This window comes from Desmodus rotundus, chromosome 9, assembly GCF_022682495.2.
Source record: "Desmodus rotundus isolate HL8 chromosome 9, HLdesRot8A.1, whole genome shotgun sequence".
In the NCBI taxonomy this organism is placed as follows: domain Eukaryota; kingdom Metazoa; phylum Chordata; class Mammalia; order Chiroptera; family Phyllostomidae; genus Desmodus; species Desmodus rotundus.
The window spans coordinates 44,574,812-44,594,458 of record NC_071395.1 but is presented as its reverse complement, the minus strand read 5'-3'; the positions used below and the strand labels follow the sequence as shown (position 1 = coordinate 44,594,458).

Sequence of the window (19,647 nt, the reverse complement as noted above, 5' to 3'; positions counted from 1 at the left end):
TAGCTCAGGGACCCTGGTTTAGGAATAGAAGAATATGGAAATTCCCCCACCCAGTTGGCACCTTTTCTTATTCCACGGAGTTCTCCTAGCGTCCTGTGGGTGAATGTGGTGGCCTAGATGCTCTGTTGTCTGGAAGTGGTTGGAATCAGCCTGAGTCCTACCTGTCTGCTGCCCCCAGTGCCCTCAGCTCTCCTGGGAAGCTCCCAGCTGGGGTTGGGGACAGAGACAGAGTGGGTCTTCTTGGGGACTGACTAGAAAGGAAATGCTGCATTTCACCAGCAGGACCCATCTTGGGTTTCCATAATGGCCTTTGTCCTAATTCCCGAAGAGTGGCTGCTCACTGGCTGTGTTCTCCTTGGATTCCCATTGATGCTGTCAGGACAGTGGTTCCACCTCAATGCCAACCCTGAGAAATCTCAAGAGAAATGGCCCAAGAACCATCCCTGAGGCAGCCCTCCACAGATGAGGCTATAGTACAGGGGCAGGGAGAAGGAAGAAGTTGCTGGACAACACAGGGCCACTCAGACAGTGGCACCAAGTCTGGTTGGTCATGGGGGGCTGATGTCCAGCCAGGCATCCCTGGTGCCTTTTTCTCATTCCTAAGAAGACATCCCCTAGACTGGCAGGGAGTGGCCAGAATCCATGTCTGAGGAAGATCCATGGAAGTGAGGGCTGGCTGGCTGGAGAGGGGAGTGGGTGTGATGGGTGGCAGACGTTTTTTTGCTCTGGCCCCTTGGTCTCCCACCAGGGACACAGACCTGTTTATCCCTGTGAGTGAGGCAGTTGTCCCCAATGGTGCCCTCTGTTGTAGCCTGGTTCAGATGGGAACCTCTTCCATTTACCTGACTCTTCAAGTTTGCTTGTGTGTGGTGGGGTCCATGTTGTCCTGCCCAGACCCGACCCAACATTCTTCTGGGTCCTCATCATCTGCGTTGTCCTCATGTGGTGAGCTGAAATTATTGGGGTGGGGAGTCAAGGAGTCACTTATGTGGTAAAGTAAATGGAGTCTGAGCAGCTGAGAAGTGGGGCCAGGGTGCGGGGGTTGTTGGTCAGGAACAGAGCTGGCCAGGGAAGATGGGCCTGCCCTAGAACCCCCACTCTTGTGTTTCTGGACAAACTTACTGGGTCTATCAGAGGCCAGGAGGTCTGAGAGTCTGTACAGTGTGGCCGAGCTCACGTGTGCTGCAGTAGGGGAAGGTCCCGGTCTGGCAGTCACTGGTACCAGTGGAGAGGATGGATATTGTGCTGGAACACAACGTACTATGAGCTCCTGAAGAGTCTTGAATGTCATCCCTCTCTTGTTTTATGGAAATAAGGTGCCAGAAAGGCAGGAGGGATACTTTGAACTTCCAGAAATGACTTTCTGTGGAGAGTTTTGGGCCTTGGATTTTGGAGAGGGCAGGCGACTAAGTAGGACCACTCTCTTTGTTGTGGAAAGGGGGGCAAATGACCTAAAACTTCACAGACAAGCAGGTGGAAAACATGGGGAAGTTCTTACCTTGACATGTGTTCTCATTTTCATTCCAGAACACTGTTGCCCCAGAATGAAGCCTATATCCTGAGTTGCACCTGCAGTAATAGCTCCCCTCTGTGTTCTGGCAGTTGGCGAATTTTCCACAGGACACCGAGGGTAGTTCACACTCGTTGATGTCTGGAACAGGACACAGGGTAGCATCCTAAAGTCATGAATTCCCACAGGGCAGAGAACCTAGCTTCCAGCCTGATGCCACCATGGGGGCTGGACAGAACTCAGATCCTGCCTGGCATTTTGGAAGCTGGGCTGAGCTGGAGCCAGATGCTCCAGAAAGCCTGGTGACTTATGTGGTTATATCTGCTCTCTGATTGGAGCCTTCTGTGTTAAGATGGGGCTGGAAGGATGTCTGTATCCCCTTCTTCAGGCCTTGAGGGGTAGACAGAGGCACTGACTCAGGTTCCAGACCATCCCTTACAGTGCAGGACTATCAGGACCATAGGCATCACCTCCAGTCAGGGTGGCAGTGGCATTGAAGAATGCCCTCAATGCTGAGGTAGAGCAGGGAGTCATGCATGGCTGGGGGCTGTCCAGGGTGACATCAACATTCATACCTGAGGGGAGAGTCAGGTTGCCAGACACCAGCCCATTGATGGCTCCCATTCTCCTTTAATCACAGCTACCTCAGTGCACCCCACATTCCTCACCAGACACTCCCTCAGTTCCCAATGTCAGGCCTTTTCAGATGCCCAGATGTCTCATGGGGAGTCTTACTATCTCTACCCCTGAGGGTAGTCCCTCCTTATCAGAGCCCATCATGGATGTGAAATGAGGAAACAGCAAAGCAGCATGAAAGTGCTCACAGGTGAGTCACTGGGTGTATTTTCTGGCATCTTACCTTCCACTGCTCTTTGAAAGTGAGAGGAAAGATGCCCATGAGCCAGGTCCCCTTTGAGTAGCTCTGGGACCCCCAGAGCAGGGGCTGGACACCACTGGGTAACGATAATAACAACAACTCAGTAAGAACCAGGGACATAATATGAATAAAGAACGCAGGGACAGAATGTTTGACCCTGTACATTCCAATCAAGGGGACAAGGACTTCAGAGCTTGAGAACTCTCGTGGTGTTATGATGGGCAGGCAACTGGTCTCCTCCAGGTCAGAGTTTCTTCTCCACATCTGCAGATTTCCCTTCTAAGGCCCCAGGCCCAGGCTACAAGAGGAAGTGGGAGGGAAGAACACCTGAGGGATTCATGTGCATTCTATACAGGGGCAATAAGACTTCCCTCCTTTGTTCTCAGTTGGTGACAATGGCTGGAGATCTGTCTTCAAGTTTGATAAGATGGGGTGGAAGAGAGTGGAGGAGAGCTCGGAATGAGGTTTGTGGAGGAGAAGACATGAGAATGGGAAATTCCTCAACCCAATAAGTGTGCTCCCAGCAAGGAGGTGGAACCCAGGCACATTAGTAGCAGGATCTCCTCTCCATGTGCATCCAGTCTACCAGTTTCCATGAGACGCACACATGCGAATACACAAAGGACCTTTAGGAATATCTCTAGGGTCACCGATGGGCTGGGTACTAGTCACAACACCACCTTTTTATCTGATAAATCAACTTTTCTCCTGTTAAATAACAACATGATACTTAGAAAAACAAAGAAAATATACAAATTGAAGACAAAAAAAAAAATTACCCATGAGCCCACCACACAGAGTCCTGGGAAATTTTAGGGATTTTTTTTCTCATTGCTTCAAATATATTAGGAATGTTTTATTAGTAGTAAATATTTACCTAAGACCTTTTTGAGTATACCAATGGTATTTTCTGGTGTAAAAATCATGTAATTTCCTTCCCCTCCATCTTTTTTTTGTTGAGGTAAAATGTGCACATAACATAAAATTTACTATTATAACCATTTAAAAAAAATCTTCACCTGAGGACATGCTAATTGATTTTAGAGAGAGGGGAGAGGAAGAAGAGATAGAGGGAGAGAAACATCAATCAGTTGCTTCTCCTATGTGTAACCTAGGCATGTGCCCTGACCAGGAATTTAACCTGCAACCTTTTGGTTTATAGGACAACACTCCAACCAACTGAGCCACATTAGCCGGGAAGACTATTGTAACCATTTTTAATAACATAAGTTCCTTTTATGATGCCGTGCTGTTGAAGAGTAAAAACCTTTTAGTTTTAGACTGACATCTGAGTTGTACCACCTTCTTAATTCTGTGACTTTGGATAAATCACTCAATCTCTTGAGCCCAATTATGATCTTTTTAAAAAGGATGCTACCCTGAAACTGTATGACTTTTAGGAGAAAGCATAGGGGTTAAATTCCTTGACATTGGTCTTGGCAAAGAATTTTTTGGATTTACCTCCAGAAGCATAAATAGACAAGTGGAAGTGTCTCAAATTAAAAACTTCTGCACAGCAACAAAACCAACAAAAAATGATAAGGCAATGTACAATTTGGTAGAAAAGTATTTGCAAATCATATATCTGATAACTGTTAACCTTCAACACATATAAATAACTCATATAACTCGATAGAAAAATCCTTAAACATCCAATATAGAAATTGGCAGAGGATCACATAGGCATTTTCCAAAGAAGGCATTCGAATGGCCAACAGGTAAATAAAAAGTTGCTCAACATCACTAATCACTAGGGGAATGCAAATTAAAGCCATAATAACATAAGAAAGAAGGGAAAGGGACGTAAATAAACATGAATGAGGGACCCATGGATGGAGCCAAGGAGGGGTGGGATTGAAGGTGGGAGGTGGGCGTGGGAAAGTGGTGGTGGGAAAATGGAGACAACTGTATTTGAACATCAATAAAAAAACCCCAAACCATAATCACATATTTGTTACCTCAAACCTTTTATAATGACTGTTATTAAAAAAAAAACAAGGAATAATAAGTGTTGGTGAGGATGTAGAGAAAAGAGAACGCTTGTGCACTGTTAGTATATTGTAAACTGGTGCAGCCATTGTGGAAAATATAGTATGGAAATGCCTCAGAAAACTAAAATACAACTATTACAAGATCCAGCAACTTCACTTGTAGGCATTTACCTGAAGAAATCCAAAACACTAACTTAAAAGGATACCTGCATACCCATGTTCATTGCGGCATTATTTCGAATAGCCAAGGCATGGAAACGACCTAAGTGTGCATCGATGAGTGAATAGATAACTCGAAAGTTGTATATGTATACAGTGAAATATTATTCGGCCATAAAGGAGAAGGAAATCCTGTCTTTTATAACAACATGGATACATTTTTTTGAGCATTATGTTAACTGAAATAAGATGGAGAAAGACAAATACTATATAATCTCACATGTGGGATCTAAAAAAGAGTCTGAGTGGGCAACCATGACCGTGAGTGGGCAGGATTCCTGGTGAGCCTGAGCTGGTGGGGGAGCTTGAGATTCCAGGCCCTGGCGTTTCTCTCGTCCCATTGCTTCCATTATTTCTTCCCTTTTGTGGTGCAGTGATAATAAGAGTAACAGTGATAATAACTTGCATTTGTTGACAATTTTCTCTGTACAAGTCTTTACCTGTTCTTTACACAGGTAAATACTAAATCTCCATGTATGTAGGGAGGGTACAGTGATATCCCCAGTTTACAGACAAGCAAACTGAAGCAATGAGAGGACACATAATTTCATTAATGTCAGAGAGCTAGTTGGAGGCAGAGCTAGACTTTAAATCAACACCACCCAGCTCCACTGTGTGAGCTCTCAGCACTCTACCTACTGATCATGAAAACCTGACTGCCCACTTCCCCCCTCCCCTGCCCTGCTGCCTCTCTTGTATCCTTGACAAAGTGCTCCTGTGCTGCTCTCAGGGATGAGGGCTCTGAGTGCCCCACAACCTCCTCCCACAATTTCTGCATGCCCTCCACCCCCCAAGGCTCTGTACCATCGCAGGTTTCCATGGAGTCTGTGACGATCTCCCCAGATGAAGAGCTGAATCCTGGAAGGCAGTGACAGGCAGTGGCGTTGACACATATGGAGTGTGGAGGGCACCATGGAGCACAGGCTGTGGGGGCAGAGGCTGTGGGGACAGGGACCATAGTCAGAAGGCCCAAGAAATGGAGGGAGCCAGCTGTTAGCTGGAGGTTCAAGAGTAGAGGTTGGGGGAGAGAGAGAGTTGTCATTAGAAGTGAGAGAGCTCCAGAAAATCTGAACATATAAGGAAAAAGAAATAGCCTCTCACATTTCTAGAGGACCATCTCAGTCTCACTTGAGAAACAGTCTCCCTTCTCCCCTTTTGGGTGAGAGGACCCACACCCTGGAATGCACTCCCTGTCTTCCATCACTAACACCTCTGGCTGGGCAGACTCACCTCTAGCGTTCTGGTCTGCAGGTCCCAATGTCAAGAGCAGCAGCACCAAGAATCCTGGGGCAGAAAGACAGAGAAGTGACAAGGAGAGGAGAGTTGAGCTCTAATTTCAAGCCCTGTACACTTGGCCATTGCCTCCTTAGTAGATGGCTCTGGACTTGCATCTCATAGCTTTCTAGCAGCTTCCCCAAGGCTCCTGTAGCTTACTTGGAATTGAATACTTAGCCCTTTTCCTTCATCCCAGACTTTCTACTCTCAGCCACAGCCCTCATGGAACCTCAGGTGGGACAAATATGGGGACAGGATACGATCATGTGCCAATTAAGATGGGGATACACACTGAGAAAAGTGTCTTTAGGCAACTTTGTCGTGTCAATGGCATACAGTGCACTCACACAAACCTAGATGGTCCAGCCTAAGCTACATGGCACAGCCTATTGCTCCCAGGCTACAAAGCTGTCCAGCATGTTACTACACTAAACAATACATTCAACATTGGTTAGTATTTGTGTGTCTCAACAGATGTAAGCATAGAAAAGGTATGGCAAAATATGACATAAAAGACTAAAAATATGGTACATCTGAAGAGGACACTTACCATGGGTGGAGCCTGCAGGACTGGGAGGTGCTCCGAGTGAGTCCGTGAGTGAGTGGTGAGAGAATGTGAAGGCCTGGGCCATCACCACACACTACTGCTGACTTACAAACACTGTACGCTCAGGCTACACTACAATGATAAAATTTCTTTTCTTTCTTTCATAATAAATTAACCTTAGCTTACTGTAACTTTTTTACTTTTTAAAATCTTTTTGACTTCTCTGTAATAACATAGCTTCAAACACACATTGTACAGCTGTACAAAAATATTTTTTCTTTTTAAAAAATATATTTATTGATTATGCTCTTACAGTTGTCCTATTCCCCCCCCCTCAATCCACTCCATCCTGCCCACCCCCTCCCTCCCACATTCCCCTCCTATAGTTCATGTCCATGGGTCATACTTATAAGTTCTTTGGCTTCTACATTTCCTACACTATTCTTACCCTCCCCCTGTCTATTTTCCACCTATCATCTATGCTACTTATTCTCTGTACCTTTCCCCTCCTCTCCCCCTCCCACTCCCCTATTGATAACCCTCCATGTGATCTCCATTTGTGTGGTTCTGTTTCTGTTCCAGTTGTTTGCTTAGTTTTCTTTTGTTTTGGTTTTAGGTGTGGTTGTTAATAACTGTGAGTTTGCTGTCATTCTTACTGTTCATATTTTTTTATCTTCTTTTTCTTAGATAAGTCCCTTTAACATTTCATATAATAAGGGCTTGGTGATGATGACCTCCTTTAACTTGACCTTATCTGAGAAGCACTTGATCTTCCCTTCCATTCTAAACGATAGCTTTGCCGGATACAGTAATCTTGGATGTAGGCCCTTGCCTTTCATGACTTGGAATACTTCTTTCCAGCCCCTTCTTGCCTGTAAGGTCTCTTTGGAGAAATCAGCTGACAGTCTTATGGGAAGTCCTTTGTAGGTAACTGTCGCCTTTTCTCTTGCTGCTTCTAAGATTCTCTCCTTCTGTTTTATCTTGGGTAATGTAATTATGATGTACCTTGGTGTGTTCCTCCTTGGGTCCAGCTTCTTTGGGACTCTCTGAGCTTTCTGGACTTCCTGGAAGTCTATTTCCTTTGCCAGATGGGGGACGTTCTCCTTCATTATTTGTTCCAATAAGTTTTCAATTTTTTGTTCTTCCTCTTCTCCTTCTGGCACCCCTATAATTCGGATGTTGGAACGTTTCAAGATGTCCTGGAGGTTCCTAAGCCTCTCCTCATTTTTCTGAATTCTTGTTTCTTCATTCTTTTCTGGTTGGATGTTTCTTTCTTCCTTCTGGTCCACACCATTGATTTGAGTCCCAGTTTCCTTCGCATCACTATTGGTTCCCTGTACATTTTCCTTTGTTTCTCTTAGCATAGCCTTCATTTTTTCATCTGGTTTTCGAACAAATTCAACCAATTCTGTGAGCATCTTGATAACCAGTGTTTTGAATTGTGCATCCAATAGGTTGGCTATCTCTTCCTCGCTTAGTTGTATTTTTTATGGAGCTTTGAAGTGTTCTGTCATTTGGGGCATTTTTGTTTTTTGTCTGTTTCTTTAAGGGGCGGAACCTTAGGTGTTCACCAGGGCGGGGTAACTCTGGTCGCTGTGCTGTGATGCTGTATGTGGGGGAGGGGCCGAGAGGGAGCAATGGCGCTCGCTCCACTCTCCACCGGATTTCAGTCACTCCCTTCCGCTACCCACAATTAAACTGGGCCCCTCTGGTGCTGGTTCCCGAGTGGGTGGGCTTGTGCACACTCTAGGCCCCTGTGGGTCTCTCCAACGACCTCTCCTGTGAGGCTGGGAGTCTCTCCTGCTGCTGCTCAAACCCCCATGGGCGTTTTCAATCAGGGGTTTGAGGCTTTATTTCCCCACGCTGGAGCCCTGGGTTGTGCAGTCTGCTTTGCTCCCTGCCCTTTGTCCAGTTTACCTGTGCGCGAATGTGGGGTGCGGGATGCTACCTGCCGCTCTGCCTGCCCCGTTCTCCGCCACTCTGAGTCTGGCCTTCTCGGTTTATCTGTGCGAATGTGGGGCCGCAGGGTCTGCTAGTGGTCAGACTGCCTGCCCTGTTGGTCCCACATCCGCCAGTCTTGGTCCCGCCACGGCAACACGAGTCCTCTCTGCCCCGGTGCCCGTCTCTGCCCCTCCTACCGGTCTGGATGAATGTTTATTTTTTATTTCCTTGGTGTTGGACTTCCTTGCTGTTCCATTTTCTGTCAGTTCTGGTTGTGCGAGGAGGCGCAGTGTGTCTACCTACGCCGCCATCTTGGTTTTCTCTGTTAAAATATTTTTTCTTATATATTTATTATATAAACATTTTTTCTATTTAAATAATTTTTCTTTTTATTTTAAACTTTTTATAAAACTCAGACACAAACACACACATTAGCTTAGGCCTGCACGGGGTCCGGATCATCAACACTACTGCCTCCAACTCCGCATCCCTTCCCACTGGGAGGTCTTCAGGGGAAATGACACGCATGGAGTTGTCATCTTCTGGGATAACAGTGTCCTCTTCTGGAGCACCTCCTGAAGGACCTGCCTGAGGGTCTTCTGGAGGAGGTGTCACTCTGTTCAGAAATATGTTCTCAGTGGCTTGCTTGGTTTGTTTCTTTTTTCATTCCAGATTTGCTTGTAACAGAAAATTCACCTTGAACTTTGCTCTCTATTGATGAAAACCTTTTGGTCTTGGGAGTCCATATTTTCAAAGATTTTTAAAAAGCTTGTTGAATATAACCAGAGACATTGAAGTTAAGAACAATCTAACAATAACCAGAGGGGAGTGGGGAGGGGAAAGTGGGGAGAGGGGATTACAGGAACTACTATAAAGGACACATGGACAAAATCAAGGGGGAGGGTGGAGGTGGGGGAGGGAGGTGGGTTCAGCTGGGATGGGGTGGAGGGATGGGGAGAAAAGGCGGACAACTGTAATTGAATAACAATAAAAATTAAAAAAAATAAAAAAATAAAAAGATATCTCAATTAAAAAAATAAAAAGCTGTTGAGATCTGTAAAATCTTTTGCTAAATGCTTCTATGTAAATCTTCTTAGGGGTTCTTCTTTTTTTTCTCCTTCCATTTCCTTTCTCTTGACTCTTTTTCAGCTCTGCATTACTGTTCCAGTTCCCCAACCCCCTCATTTGTCAGTTCTCGGAACCTACCTCTAGGAGCTCCGAGCTCCCCCAAGTCCTCCTCTTCCACACCCAGGTTAAGTTGTTTGCCATTTCATTCACAGCCTTGTTGATTCTGCAGCCTCCTCTTTCTTGGTAAGTCCTTTGAAGTCATACACAAACCTCTTGATGTCTTCTTCCAGATGCCATTCATACGCTCCTTAGTGACATCACCCTAAGCCCATGCAAGGTTCTCGATGTAGTCACAGGTGTTGTATCCCTTCTACAATTGCATCGTTGTCTCCTTAGTGTCTTCCTCAGTTGCAGCAATAACTTGGGCAAAGTTCCTCCTCAGGCAGCAAGGCTTAAAAGCTGCTGTAACTCTTTTATCCATTGGTTAAATTAAAGAGGTGGTGTTGGGAGAAAAAATATCACATTAAATTTAAGAAGATCACCATTAAAGGGACTACTGTATTTTGCCATGTATAATGTGTACTTTTTTGCCCAAATTTTTGAGGGAAAAATAAGGATGCACATTATACATGGATAGTACTAATTCCGTATCTATTTAAATGTCTTTAATTCTTTTACTTATGCTTATGTGTTAAAAGTGTAACTCTAGAAAACCATAAGGACATCCTTATGCAAAATGATACCCTGGAATGCAATAATTGCTTTTGTTTCTAAATATAAATAAATACAAAACTGAATTAAAAATTAAAATGAAAGATATTTTTCCTGAAAGTTTGGGCCAAAAACATGGGTGTACATTTTACATGGGAGGGCATTATACATGGCAAAATATGGTATGCCCAGGAGCATTATCAACAATAAGCAAAATCTTAAATTCTATTACTGTTTTAGTATTATTCTCCTAACATACTCCTCCATTTTACTGGCACAGCAATTTACGAAGGAGTCATGGAAGAGGAGCTGGGTCATCCGTGACTTCGTACCGCCTGCGGTGCCCTGGCAGTGTGTGCTGACTGATGTGCTGGAAGGCCCTGGGGTTCTCTCACTGCCAGGTCACACAGGGTAGCCTGCAGCATGGCCCTCAAGCATGACCTTTATCCTGTCCTTAAAAGCCTCGAGCCCTGACCTTGACTTGGTCTTATTATGGATAAATGTCCTTTCAGGTATTCATTTCCAGAACAGGGAGGTTTCATCTATTTTGCCTATTTGGTCTGGCAGGTAATTTTCTTCCACAGTCAGTTTATCTGGGGTCTCCAAAATGTTCTTCAGCTGCCTTCACATCTGCACTCAGACTCACCACTTGCTATTACGTCACATAATGAATAGTGATTCTGGAAGCACTTACACCACTTACAACTGGCAGCAAATTTAACATCGAAGTCCAGTCCAGCCTTTTCTTTCAGTATTGCAAACAAAATTTTTGCTTTGTCCACGAACACCAGAGTGCTGTGAGAGATACAGTTTTTGTCTGATCTTCAAACCAAGTCTTTAGAAGTTTCTTTGTGTCTGATACAGGCCCTTCTTGAATTTTTGTTAGTCTTGTTGCCTTCAATAAAGCAGATCCTTTAACAGCTTCCTATCACATAGTTCTTGCTCTTTAAGATCATAGCCATGGTGGACGGGGACATGCCTGACTGGCGAGCAATAACCATCACTGATTTTCAACATTCCTAGTCCTTATTGACTTTTAATTTCATCTCCAGATCTGTCACTCAAGGTGACCTCTTACTGACAACATGAGCAGTGAATCCTCTATACTTAGGGACCACGATGAACAAAACAACAACACGGGATTACATCAAGCACAGAGCTAATGGTGCAGTCAAGGGACTTTGAACACGAGATGTACGAGGCTGCTGCCGGCATAACGTGGCATGCTGCTTTAGAGCAAACATTTTTTTATGTAGAAAGAGTACACTCTAAAATAATGATAAAAACTATAGACTAGTAAATACGTAACTAGAAACAGTTGTTTATTATCACCATTAGTATAATGTACTTATGTAATGGTACGTGCTACACTTTCACATGGCTGGAGGTGCAGTAGGTTTGGTTACACCATCGCCACAAACAGGCGAGTAATGCGTTGCTCTGTGATGTTACCACAAGTTACCATGTCACTAAGTGATAGGAACTTTTTCGCTCCGTTATAATCTTATGGGACCACCATCATATGTGTGGTCATACTTAAACGTGTGACACAGACTGCTGCTGACAAGGACACATCTCAGAAACTCTTGACTCTCCCAATGGAGGGAATAAATCTTGAAGGAATAAAGTCCTCAGATTGGTGTGTCTTTGCCCAGACCCAGGTTCTTGTTCTTTGGCAATGGCACAGGTCTGCTTTGTGAAAGCCCCACTCTACTCTCTCTTCCCCAGTGAGTGCCTTTTCTTATTCACAGGGAGATCCACTCTATGGGTGAATGTGGTGGCCTCAATGCTGTGTTGTCTAGAAGTGGCCAAAAGTGGCTTGAGTCTCCCCACCTGTCAACCCCATTACCCTCAGCTTACCTGGGCAACTCCCAGGTGGGGTGGGGACATTATGGCCACCTTAGTCCTAGCCTGAGGATTTGGACAAAGGCCAAGGTGGGTCTTCCTGGAACCAAGTGCAGGAGAAATGCTGTGTTCCCTGAGCAATACCCATCTTGGCTCCCAGTGATGGCCTGTGTCCTGCCTTCCCCAGGGAAGCTGATCACTGCCTGAGCCCTGGTAATCCCAGAGACTCTGGGAGGCAGAGCTCTCCCATCCATGGAACTGTACCAAAACCCACTCCTGACAAAGGCCCTTCAAGGGGTGTGGAGAGTGACCAATAAGCCAGATAGGCAATGGCCACTAAGACAGTGAATGTGAGGCTGGAATGAACAGGGAGGTTCACATCTGGTCCTGCAGGCTTGGGGTTGTAAAGGTGCTTTCCTGATCCCTACAAAGACATCCCCTGGACTGGCAGGAGTTGGTGAGAATCTACATCTGAGCAAGGCCAACCTTGGGTGAGGGCTGGGTGGCTGGAAGGGACAGCATGTGCTTGTGGGAACGGATGGCAGGCATTACTGTCATCTCAGCCTATGGCCTCTCATCAGGGATGCAGTCCTGTGGGCCTTGCTGAGTGGGGCTTAGCCTTCATCTCTGTACCTGTGTCACCTGGGTCATCATGGGGCCTGGGCTGACCTCCTTGGGAGAGGGTCCAGCCTGGGGCAATGATGCCTTCTCTTTCTGCTTGGCCCAGATGGGAGCATCTTCCATTCATCTTACTCTTGAGTGTATGTGGGGTGATCCACGTCACCCTGCCACCCCTGACACAACATCCTCCTGGGTCCCACTCATTGGAGTTGCCCACAGGCCCATGAACTGAATTGTTGGGAAGGTCAGGGAAAATAACTGGAGGCTTAGCAGCCAAGGAACCAGGTTGGGGAGCCAGAAGGTGTCTTCTCCAGGTGGGGTTGCTGGCCAGTGGCAAGGCAGCCTGGATAAGGTAGGACCCCCCTTCCAATCTCTCCACTCTCACATTTCTGCACAGGGTTCCTGGGTTCATCATGGCCCCTGGGTCTGAGAGGGCTCCTTGCATGGTCAAGCCCGTGGGGGTTCCAGTGAGGGAAGCTCTAATTCTGACAGTCAGTGATGAAGGAGAGGATGAATATTGTGTTGAAATGCAGTGCACTGTAAGTTCTAGAACTATCTTGAGTTCCACCCCTTTCTTTGTTTTACCAAAATAAGGTGCAGGTGGCAAGGGGAATGTTCCAAAATTGTAGAACTGGCAATCTGTGTAAGGTGTGAAGCCTTGGGGTTTGGGACACCAGGCAGTCCTCTGATGCCTGGGGAAAGTGGGGTGAGTGGCCCCAAACACCACAGATGAGGAAACAGAAGATGCAGTGTCCTTCTTACCTTCGCATGTGTTCTCACTCTCATTCCTGAACCCTGCCTCAGAAACAGGTTCATATCCTGGGCTACACATGCAGTAGCTTTCCTCTCCGTTCTTGCACTCTGCGTACATTCCACAGGACGCTGTTGAGTTCGGTACACATTCATTGATGTCTGGAACACAACAAGGTAAAGTGTCACCTCCAAAAGGCAGAAACCCTGTCCTCCAGCCTGACACTGCCATGGGGACAGAACAGAACTAGCTCCAAGTGGCACTCCTGGGGCTGAGCTGGTCAGAACCAGCTGCTTCAGAGCACTCTGACCTGTCTGCTCATCTCTGCTGTCTGGCTGCCCTGAAGGCACCTAGACTCAGACACTCTGTTGTGTCTTGATGGGGTGGGGAGGAGGGCTGCATCCTCTTCCCAGGCCTTGAGGGGTACATGGAAGCACTGACTCAGCTCCAAACAGCACCACTGGGGACTTAGGGGTGGGCTCTAGTCAGTATGACAAGGCATTGAAGTCCTTCTTTGATGCTGAGATAATAGGGGGAGTCATGGCTGGGGTATCTCCAGGGTGACATTGTCATTCACACCCAAGGCTAGAGCCAGGTGGTTGAGCTCCTGTCCATTGATGGCTTCCATCCCACAGCAGTCCAAGTACACCCCACACTCCTCGTCAGGCACTCCCCCAGCTCTTAATGTCGGGTCTGTTCCAGATGCCCCAAGTTGTCTCTGGGGGAGTCTTGCTACTTTTACCCCTTATCAGAACCCATCGTAGATGTGTAATGAGGAAGTGGCACAAAACTGCTCACAGCAGTGCTTCTGGCATCTTACCTCCCTGTTCTCTAAACATGAGAGAAAGAGAGATGCCAATGACCCAGGTCCCCTTTGAATAGATCAGAGACCCCCAGAGCAGAGGCTGGACACTATTGGCTTACACAACAGCTTAATAAGAATCAGCAACACAAGAATGAATCAAAATGAAGGGAAGAATGTATGGTCCTGTACATTCCAATCAGGGGACCAAAGACTTCTTTTTTTCACTTTCTTTTTCTTTTCTTTTTCTTTTTTTTTCACTTTCTTTTTCAATTTAAACTATTTTTTTTTATTGTTGTTCAAGTACAGTTGTCTCCATTTTCTTCCCACCACTCTCCCCCACCACCTCCATCTCCCACCCTCAATCTTGCCCCCCTTTGGCTTTGTCTATGGGTCCTTTATACATGTTCCTTGATGACCCTTCCCCTTCTTTCCCTTGCATACCCCCCTCTCCCCTCCCCTATGGTTACTGTCAACTTGTTGTTTATTTCAAAGTCTTTGGTTATATTTTGCTTGCTTGTTTTGTTGATTAGGTTCCACTTATAGGTGAGATCATACCAAAGACTTTCAGAGCCTGAAAGGTCTCCAGCGTCATGATGAGTCAAGGCAGGCAACTGGTCTCCCCAGATCAGAGTTCTCTTCTCTGCACCTGTATGTTTCCTTTCTAAGGGCCAGAGCCTGGCTGTGGGTGTCAGCATGAGCACATGAGAGGAAGCAGGAGGGATAGATATCTGAGGGATTCGTGTTTAGTCCATACCTGGGTAACAGGGCTTCTTCTTTTGTTCTCAGGTGGTGGCAATGAGTGGAGATCAGTCTTAAAGGTTGATTGGATGGGGTGGAGTTGAGCGGAAGAGAGTTGAGAATAAGGTGTATGGAATGGGAGGAAACGAGGATGGGAAATTCCTCAACCTGACAGGTGCCCAGGTCAAGAGCTGAATCTGGGAATGTGGCAGAACTGACATATAAAGTTTGGAGGGGTCCATGGAGCATGGGTGTGGGGACAAAGGCAGTGTGAATGGTGGCCATAGTCAAAGGCTCAAGGAATGGATGAAGCCAGCTGTCAGCCAGGGGTCCATAGTAGAGGAGGGAAAGAGATGGATGCCACTGGAAGAGAAAATGGCACAAAACTCTGGGCACTCAGGGAGGAAGAAACAACTATGCACTCTTGTCTCCAGAAGACCATCTCTGTTCCTCACTTGCAGAAAAAGCCTCCTTTCTTTCACTGGTTGGTTAGAGGCCCCAGACCCCAGCACGATTCCCCAGATTATGTCACCAACGGGATGCCTGGGGAGACTCACCTCCAGGGTTCAGGGCTGCAGCTCCTGGTGTCAACAACAGCAGCACCAAGAGTCCTGGGGGAGAAACACAGAGAGATGACAAAGTAGAGGACAGTCGAGTTCCAATATCAACCCCTGTCAGCCCAGCCATTGCCCCTATAGTAGGTGGCTCTGGCCCTGCAGCTCCCAGCAGCTCCTAGAGGCTCCTGACCTTGCCAGGAATGGAGGAATAGGCCTTTCCCCTCCATGTGCCAAGACTCCCTTAGGAGTCATTAACATACATAGTCCTCATGGAACATCAGGTGCTACAGGTAAGGGGACAAAAGGCACACACATGGCTGGTAACAGGGACATATCCTAGACACTCCAATATTTCCCAGTGGAGGTGCTACACCTTAAAGGAGAAAGTCCTCAGACTGGTGTGCCTTTGCCTAGACCTGGGTTCTGTGTTCTCTGGCAATGACAGAAATCTGTTTTGAGGATTTCTCTTCCAGGATCACTTCTGTTTACCACACAGCTTCAGAGTATACAAAGATAGCATAGGCATTAGAGTCATACAGCCTAAAGTGAGTCCTCAAATGATGACGAGCAGGGCATTGGGTCCTGGAATGGAGAGAGGGGAGCTGATGAGAGGTGAGGAGGGGGAACTAAGGCCCCTGCAGGTAGAGCCACTATCTCCTGGGTCAGTGGCCTCTCCAGGTATGGTACCATGGCTTCTATGCCTCCTTCCAGATGAGCTCCTGGCCCCCCATGGTGCACGGAGGGCTCAGCCTTGGTTCACCCCCTGTGGTGTGAAAGCCATGACAGGTGCAAAGGAACGAAATGTTCCCTACAGGCAGTGAATGGAGCACTTACTAGAGCCTGTGCCCGTTTTGGTGAGCCATGAACCTCAGGAAAGTCTTTTTAGGTCTGTGCGTCTTTACAGAATTTTCCTCAAACCTGCCCAGCATTAAAACAATGATAATGTTCCAAATTCAGATGATAAGAAATGTGGCTATTTTTATAAAAACCAGGAAACAAATTACAACTAATGAAGACAATATGAAAGAACACCTAACTGACTAGGTAACATGTAAGCGTTAAAGGAAATAAACACCAATCAGAATCCAGCTGATCTCACTGACACTGGTTTTACCGATTCACTGTTATTGCCCTTTAAATCACTCCATGACCCACACAAAATCTATAGGCCAAAAGATGATGTTTTTCTTGGTGTAGTAGAGTTTTCATATGGTTTTGTTGTTTATTCTTCTGAAGAAAATAATATAAGTGGTATGATAGTTAATTTTATGTTCCAATTTGGCTAGGCCAAAGCACACAGATAATTGTTTAAACCCTATTGTAGATAGATGTTGCTGTGAAGGTTTTTCCTTTTAGATGAGATCAACAGTTAAATCAGTAGACTTTGAATAAAACAAATCACCCTCCATAACCTGGGTGGGTTTCATCCAATCAGTGGAAGAGAAAAAAGATTGGCCTCCCCTGAGGAAAAGGGAATTCAACCTCAAGACGGCCTTTGGATTTGAATTCAGCGTGAAACTCTTCCCTGGGTTCCCAGCCTGCCAGCCTGTCCTGCAGATTTAATGAACCAATGCTTTTAAATCCATGGGGATATAAATCAATGTGAAGCATGGTGATGTAAATCTGCATGCCCTCCATCTTATTGGTTGTTTCTCTGGAGAACTGAGCTAATACAGGTAGTAAAATCAGAACTCTTACATCCCCACCTTCCCCTAGGAGTGGCTTTCACTGACTTTTCCTTTGAGAGTTAATACAAATGAGCCAATACCCTTCTTAAAATTTCTTTCTTTTGTTTCTTATAAAAACAGTGGGAAAACAAGCTAGATATGAAGAAGAACAGGGAACATATTCAAACTGGGTAGAGAGTTCCCAGATAGCTTTAACTGTCTATCATCACCGTTATAATTCTACCTACCTGGCAGCAGCCCTAGACATTGGTTTCCCATGGTTCAGACACCAGCAAGCCCAGCCACAGAGGACGTCTGATCTTGGTCTGTGTGTGTTAAACACACTCCCTGTTTTAAGTATGTGTTGTGCCCTGGAGGAGGTGGCTAAGGAAACCTCTGGTCTGGGTGCTTTCTTCCCCAAATCTGCCCAATAATGAACTTCTTAGAGACACCACTTCTTCTTTTTAAGGATTTGCTTAGTAACAAGTATTTGTACTGGAAGCCTCCCCTCCTTGTGGGCAATTTTATATGCTTTTACATAGGAAGATGTGATACCCTGCACTCCAACACTTCCCCAAATGAAGAATCACTTTACTTCACTTTATGCCCACATGAGGATCTTAAGTCAGAGTGAACAGAATTATCTATTTGTTCTATTAGCAGACTTTTTAAAGGAGTTATAATTGACCTACAACACTATATAGTTTCAGGGGTACAACATAATGATTGGGTATTTGTTTATATTTTGAAATCATCAACACAGTAAGTATAGTTAACATTCATTACCATACAGAGTTATAAAATTTTTTTTTGTGATGAGAACTTTTAAGATTGTTATCAACTTTGAAACATGTTAATGAAGTATTATAAACTGTAGTCACCACGCTTTACACTGTATCCCCATGATTTATTTATCTTATCACTGGAAGTTTGTAGGTTTGACTCCCTTCATGCATTTCAACCCCCTATCCTTGCCTCTGGCAATCACCGTCTGTTCCCTGTATCTGTGGGTTTGATTTATCTTTTAGATTTCACATAAAAGTTAGATCATACTTTATATTTCTTAGTCTACATGACTTATTTCCGTTAGCATCTTGAGGTCCATCTGTGTTGTCACAATGGCAAGATTTCATTTTTTTTTTTAATTGTTATGCAATTACAGTTGTATGCCTTTTCTCCCCATCCCTCTACCCCACCCCAGGTGAACCCACCTCCCTCCCCCCTCTCCACCCTCCCCCTTGGTTTTGTCCATGTGTCCTTTATAGTAGTTCCTGTAATACCCTCTTCCCACTATCCCCGCCCCCACCCCCCACCCCCGCCCTGGCTATTGTTAGATTGTTCTTAACTTCAATGTCTCTGGTTATATTTTGTTTGCTTTTTTCTTCTATTGCTTATGTTCCAGTTAAAGGTGAGATCATATGGTACTTGTCCCTCATTTCCTGGCTTATTTCACTTAGCATAATGCTCTCCAGTTTCATCCATGCTGTTGCAAAGGGTATAAGCTCCTTCTTTCTCTCTGCTGCGTAGAATTCCATTGTGTAAATATACCATAGTTTTTGGATCCACTCGTTTGCTGATGGGCACTTCGGTTGCTTCCAGTACTTGGCTATTGTAAATTGTGCTGCTATGAACATTGGGGTGCACAGGTTCTTTTGGATTGGTGTTTCAGGGTTCTTAGGGTATAATCCCAGCAGTGGAATTGCTGGGTCAAAGGGCAGTTCCATTTTTAGTTTTCTGAGGAAATTCCATATTGTTTTCCACAGTGGCCTCACCAGTCTGCATTCCCACCAACAGTGCACAAGGGTTCCCTTTTCTCCGCATCCTCTCCAACATTTGTTTGTGGATTTGTTTATGTTGGCCATTCTGACTGGTGTGAGATGATACCTCATTGTGGTTTTAATTTGCATCTCTCTGATGGCTAGTGATGCTGAGCATCTTTTCATATGTCTCTGGGCCCTCTGTATGTCTTCCTTGGAGAAGTGTCTGTTCAAGTCCTTTGCCCATTTTTTAATTGGGTTGTTTGTCTTCCTGGAGTGGAGTCGAGTGAGTTCTTTATATATTTTGGAGATCAGGCCCTTGTCTGAGGTATCGTTGTCAAATATGTTTTCCCATACTGTTGGTACTCTTTGTAATTTGGTGCTGTTTTCTTTAGCCATGCAGAAGCTTTTTATTTTGATGAGGTCCCATTTGTTTATTCTTTCCTTTATGTCCCTTGCTTTAGGGGATGTGTCTGTGAGGATGTTGCTGCGTGGAATGTCTGAGATTTTCCTGCCAATGTTTTCCTCAAGGACTTTTATGGTGTTATGGCTTATATTTAAGTCTTTTATCCATCTTGAGTTTATTTTCGTGTATGGCGTAAGTTGGTGATCGAGTTTCATTTTTTTGCACGTAGCTGTCCAGATCTCCCAACACCATCTGTTGAAGAGGCTGTTTTTGCTCCATTTTATGCTCCTGCCTCCTTTGTCAAATATTAATTGATCGTATAGACTTGAGTTTATTTCTGGGCTCTCTATTCTGTTCCATT

The 19,647-nt window shown here is 45.4% G+C and overlaps 1 protein-coding gene across 4 annotated transcripts in view; it reads right to left on the bottom strand.

The window, feature by feature from the left end:
* LOC112301438 (adhesion G protein-coupled receptor E2) overlaps positions 1-17,536 on the bottom strand; it is a 32,762-nt gene extending 15,226 nt beyond the window's left edge. The window contains exons 1-8 of one of the 4 annotated variants that reach the window (XM_045192606.2): positions 17,372-17,536; positions 15,457-15,510; positions 13,368-13,517; positions 5,828-5,881; positions 5,402-5,536; positions 1,499-1,651; positions 1,123-1,245; positions 843-950 (exon numbers count right to left, since the gene is read on the bottom strand). In XM_045192606.2, coding sequence (XP_045048541.2) covers positions 843-950; positions 1,123-1,245; positions 1,499-1,651; positions 5,402-5,536; positions 5,828-5,881; positions 13,368-13,517; positions 15,457-15,510; positions 17,372-17,402 — 808 coding nt within the window. In that variant the 5' untranslated portion in view covers positions 17,403-17,536. The remainder of the gene's footprint in view (positions 1-842; positions 951-1,122; positions 1,246-1,498; positions 1,652-5,401; positions 5,537-5,827; positions 5,882-13,367; positions 13,518-15,456; positions 15,511-17,371) is intronic. The other 3 variants (XM_045192607.2, XM_053910459.1, XM_045192608.2) reach the window with 3 other exon arrangements.
* Between the last annotated feature and the right edge of the window lie 2,111 nt (positions 17,537-19,647).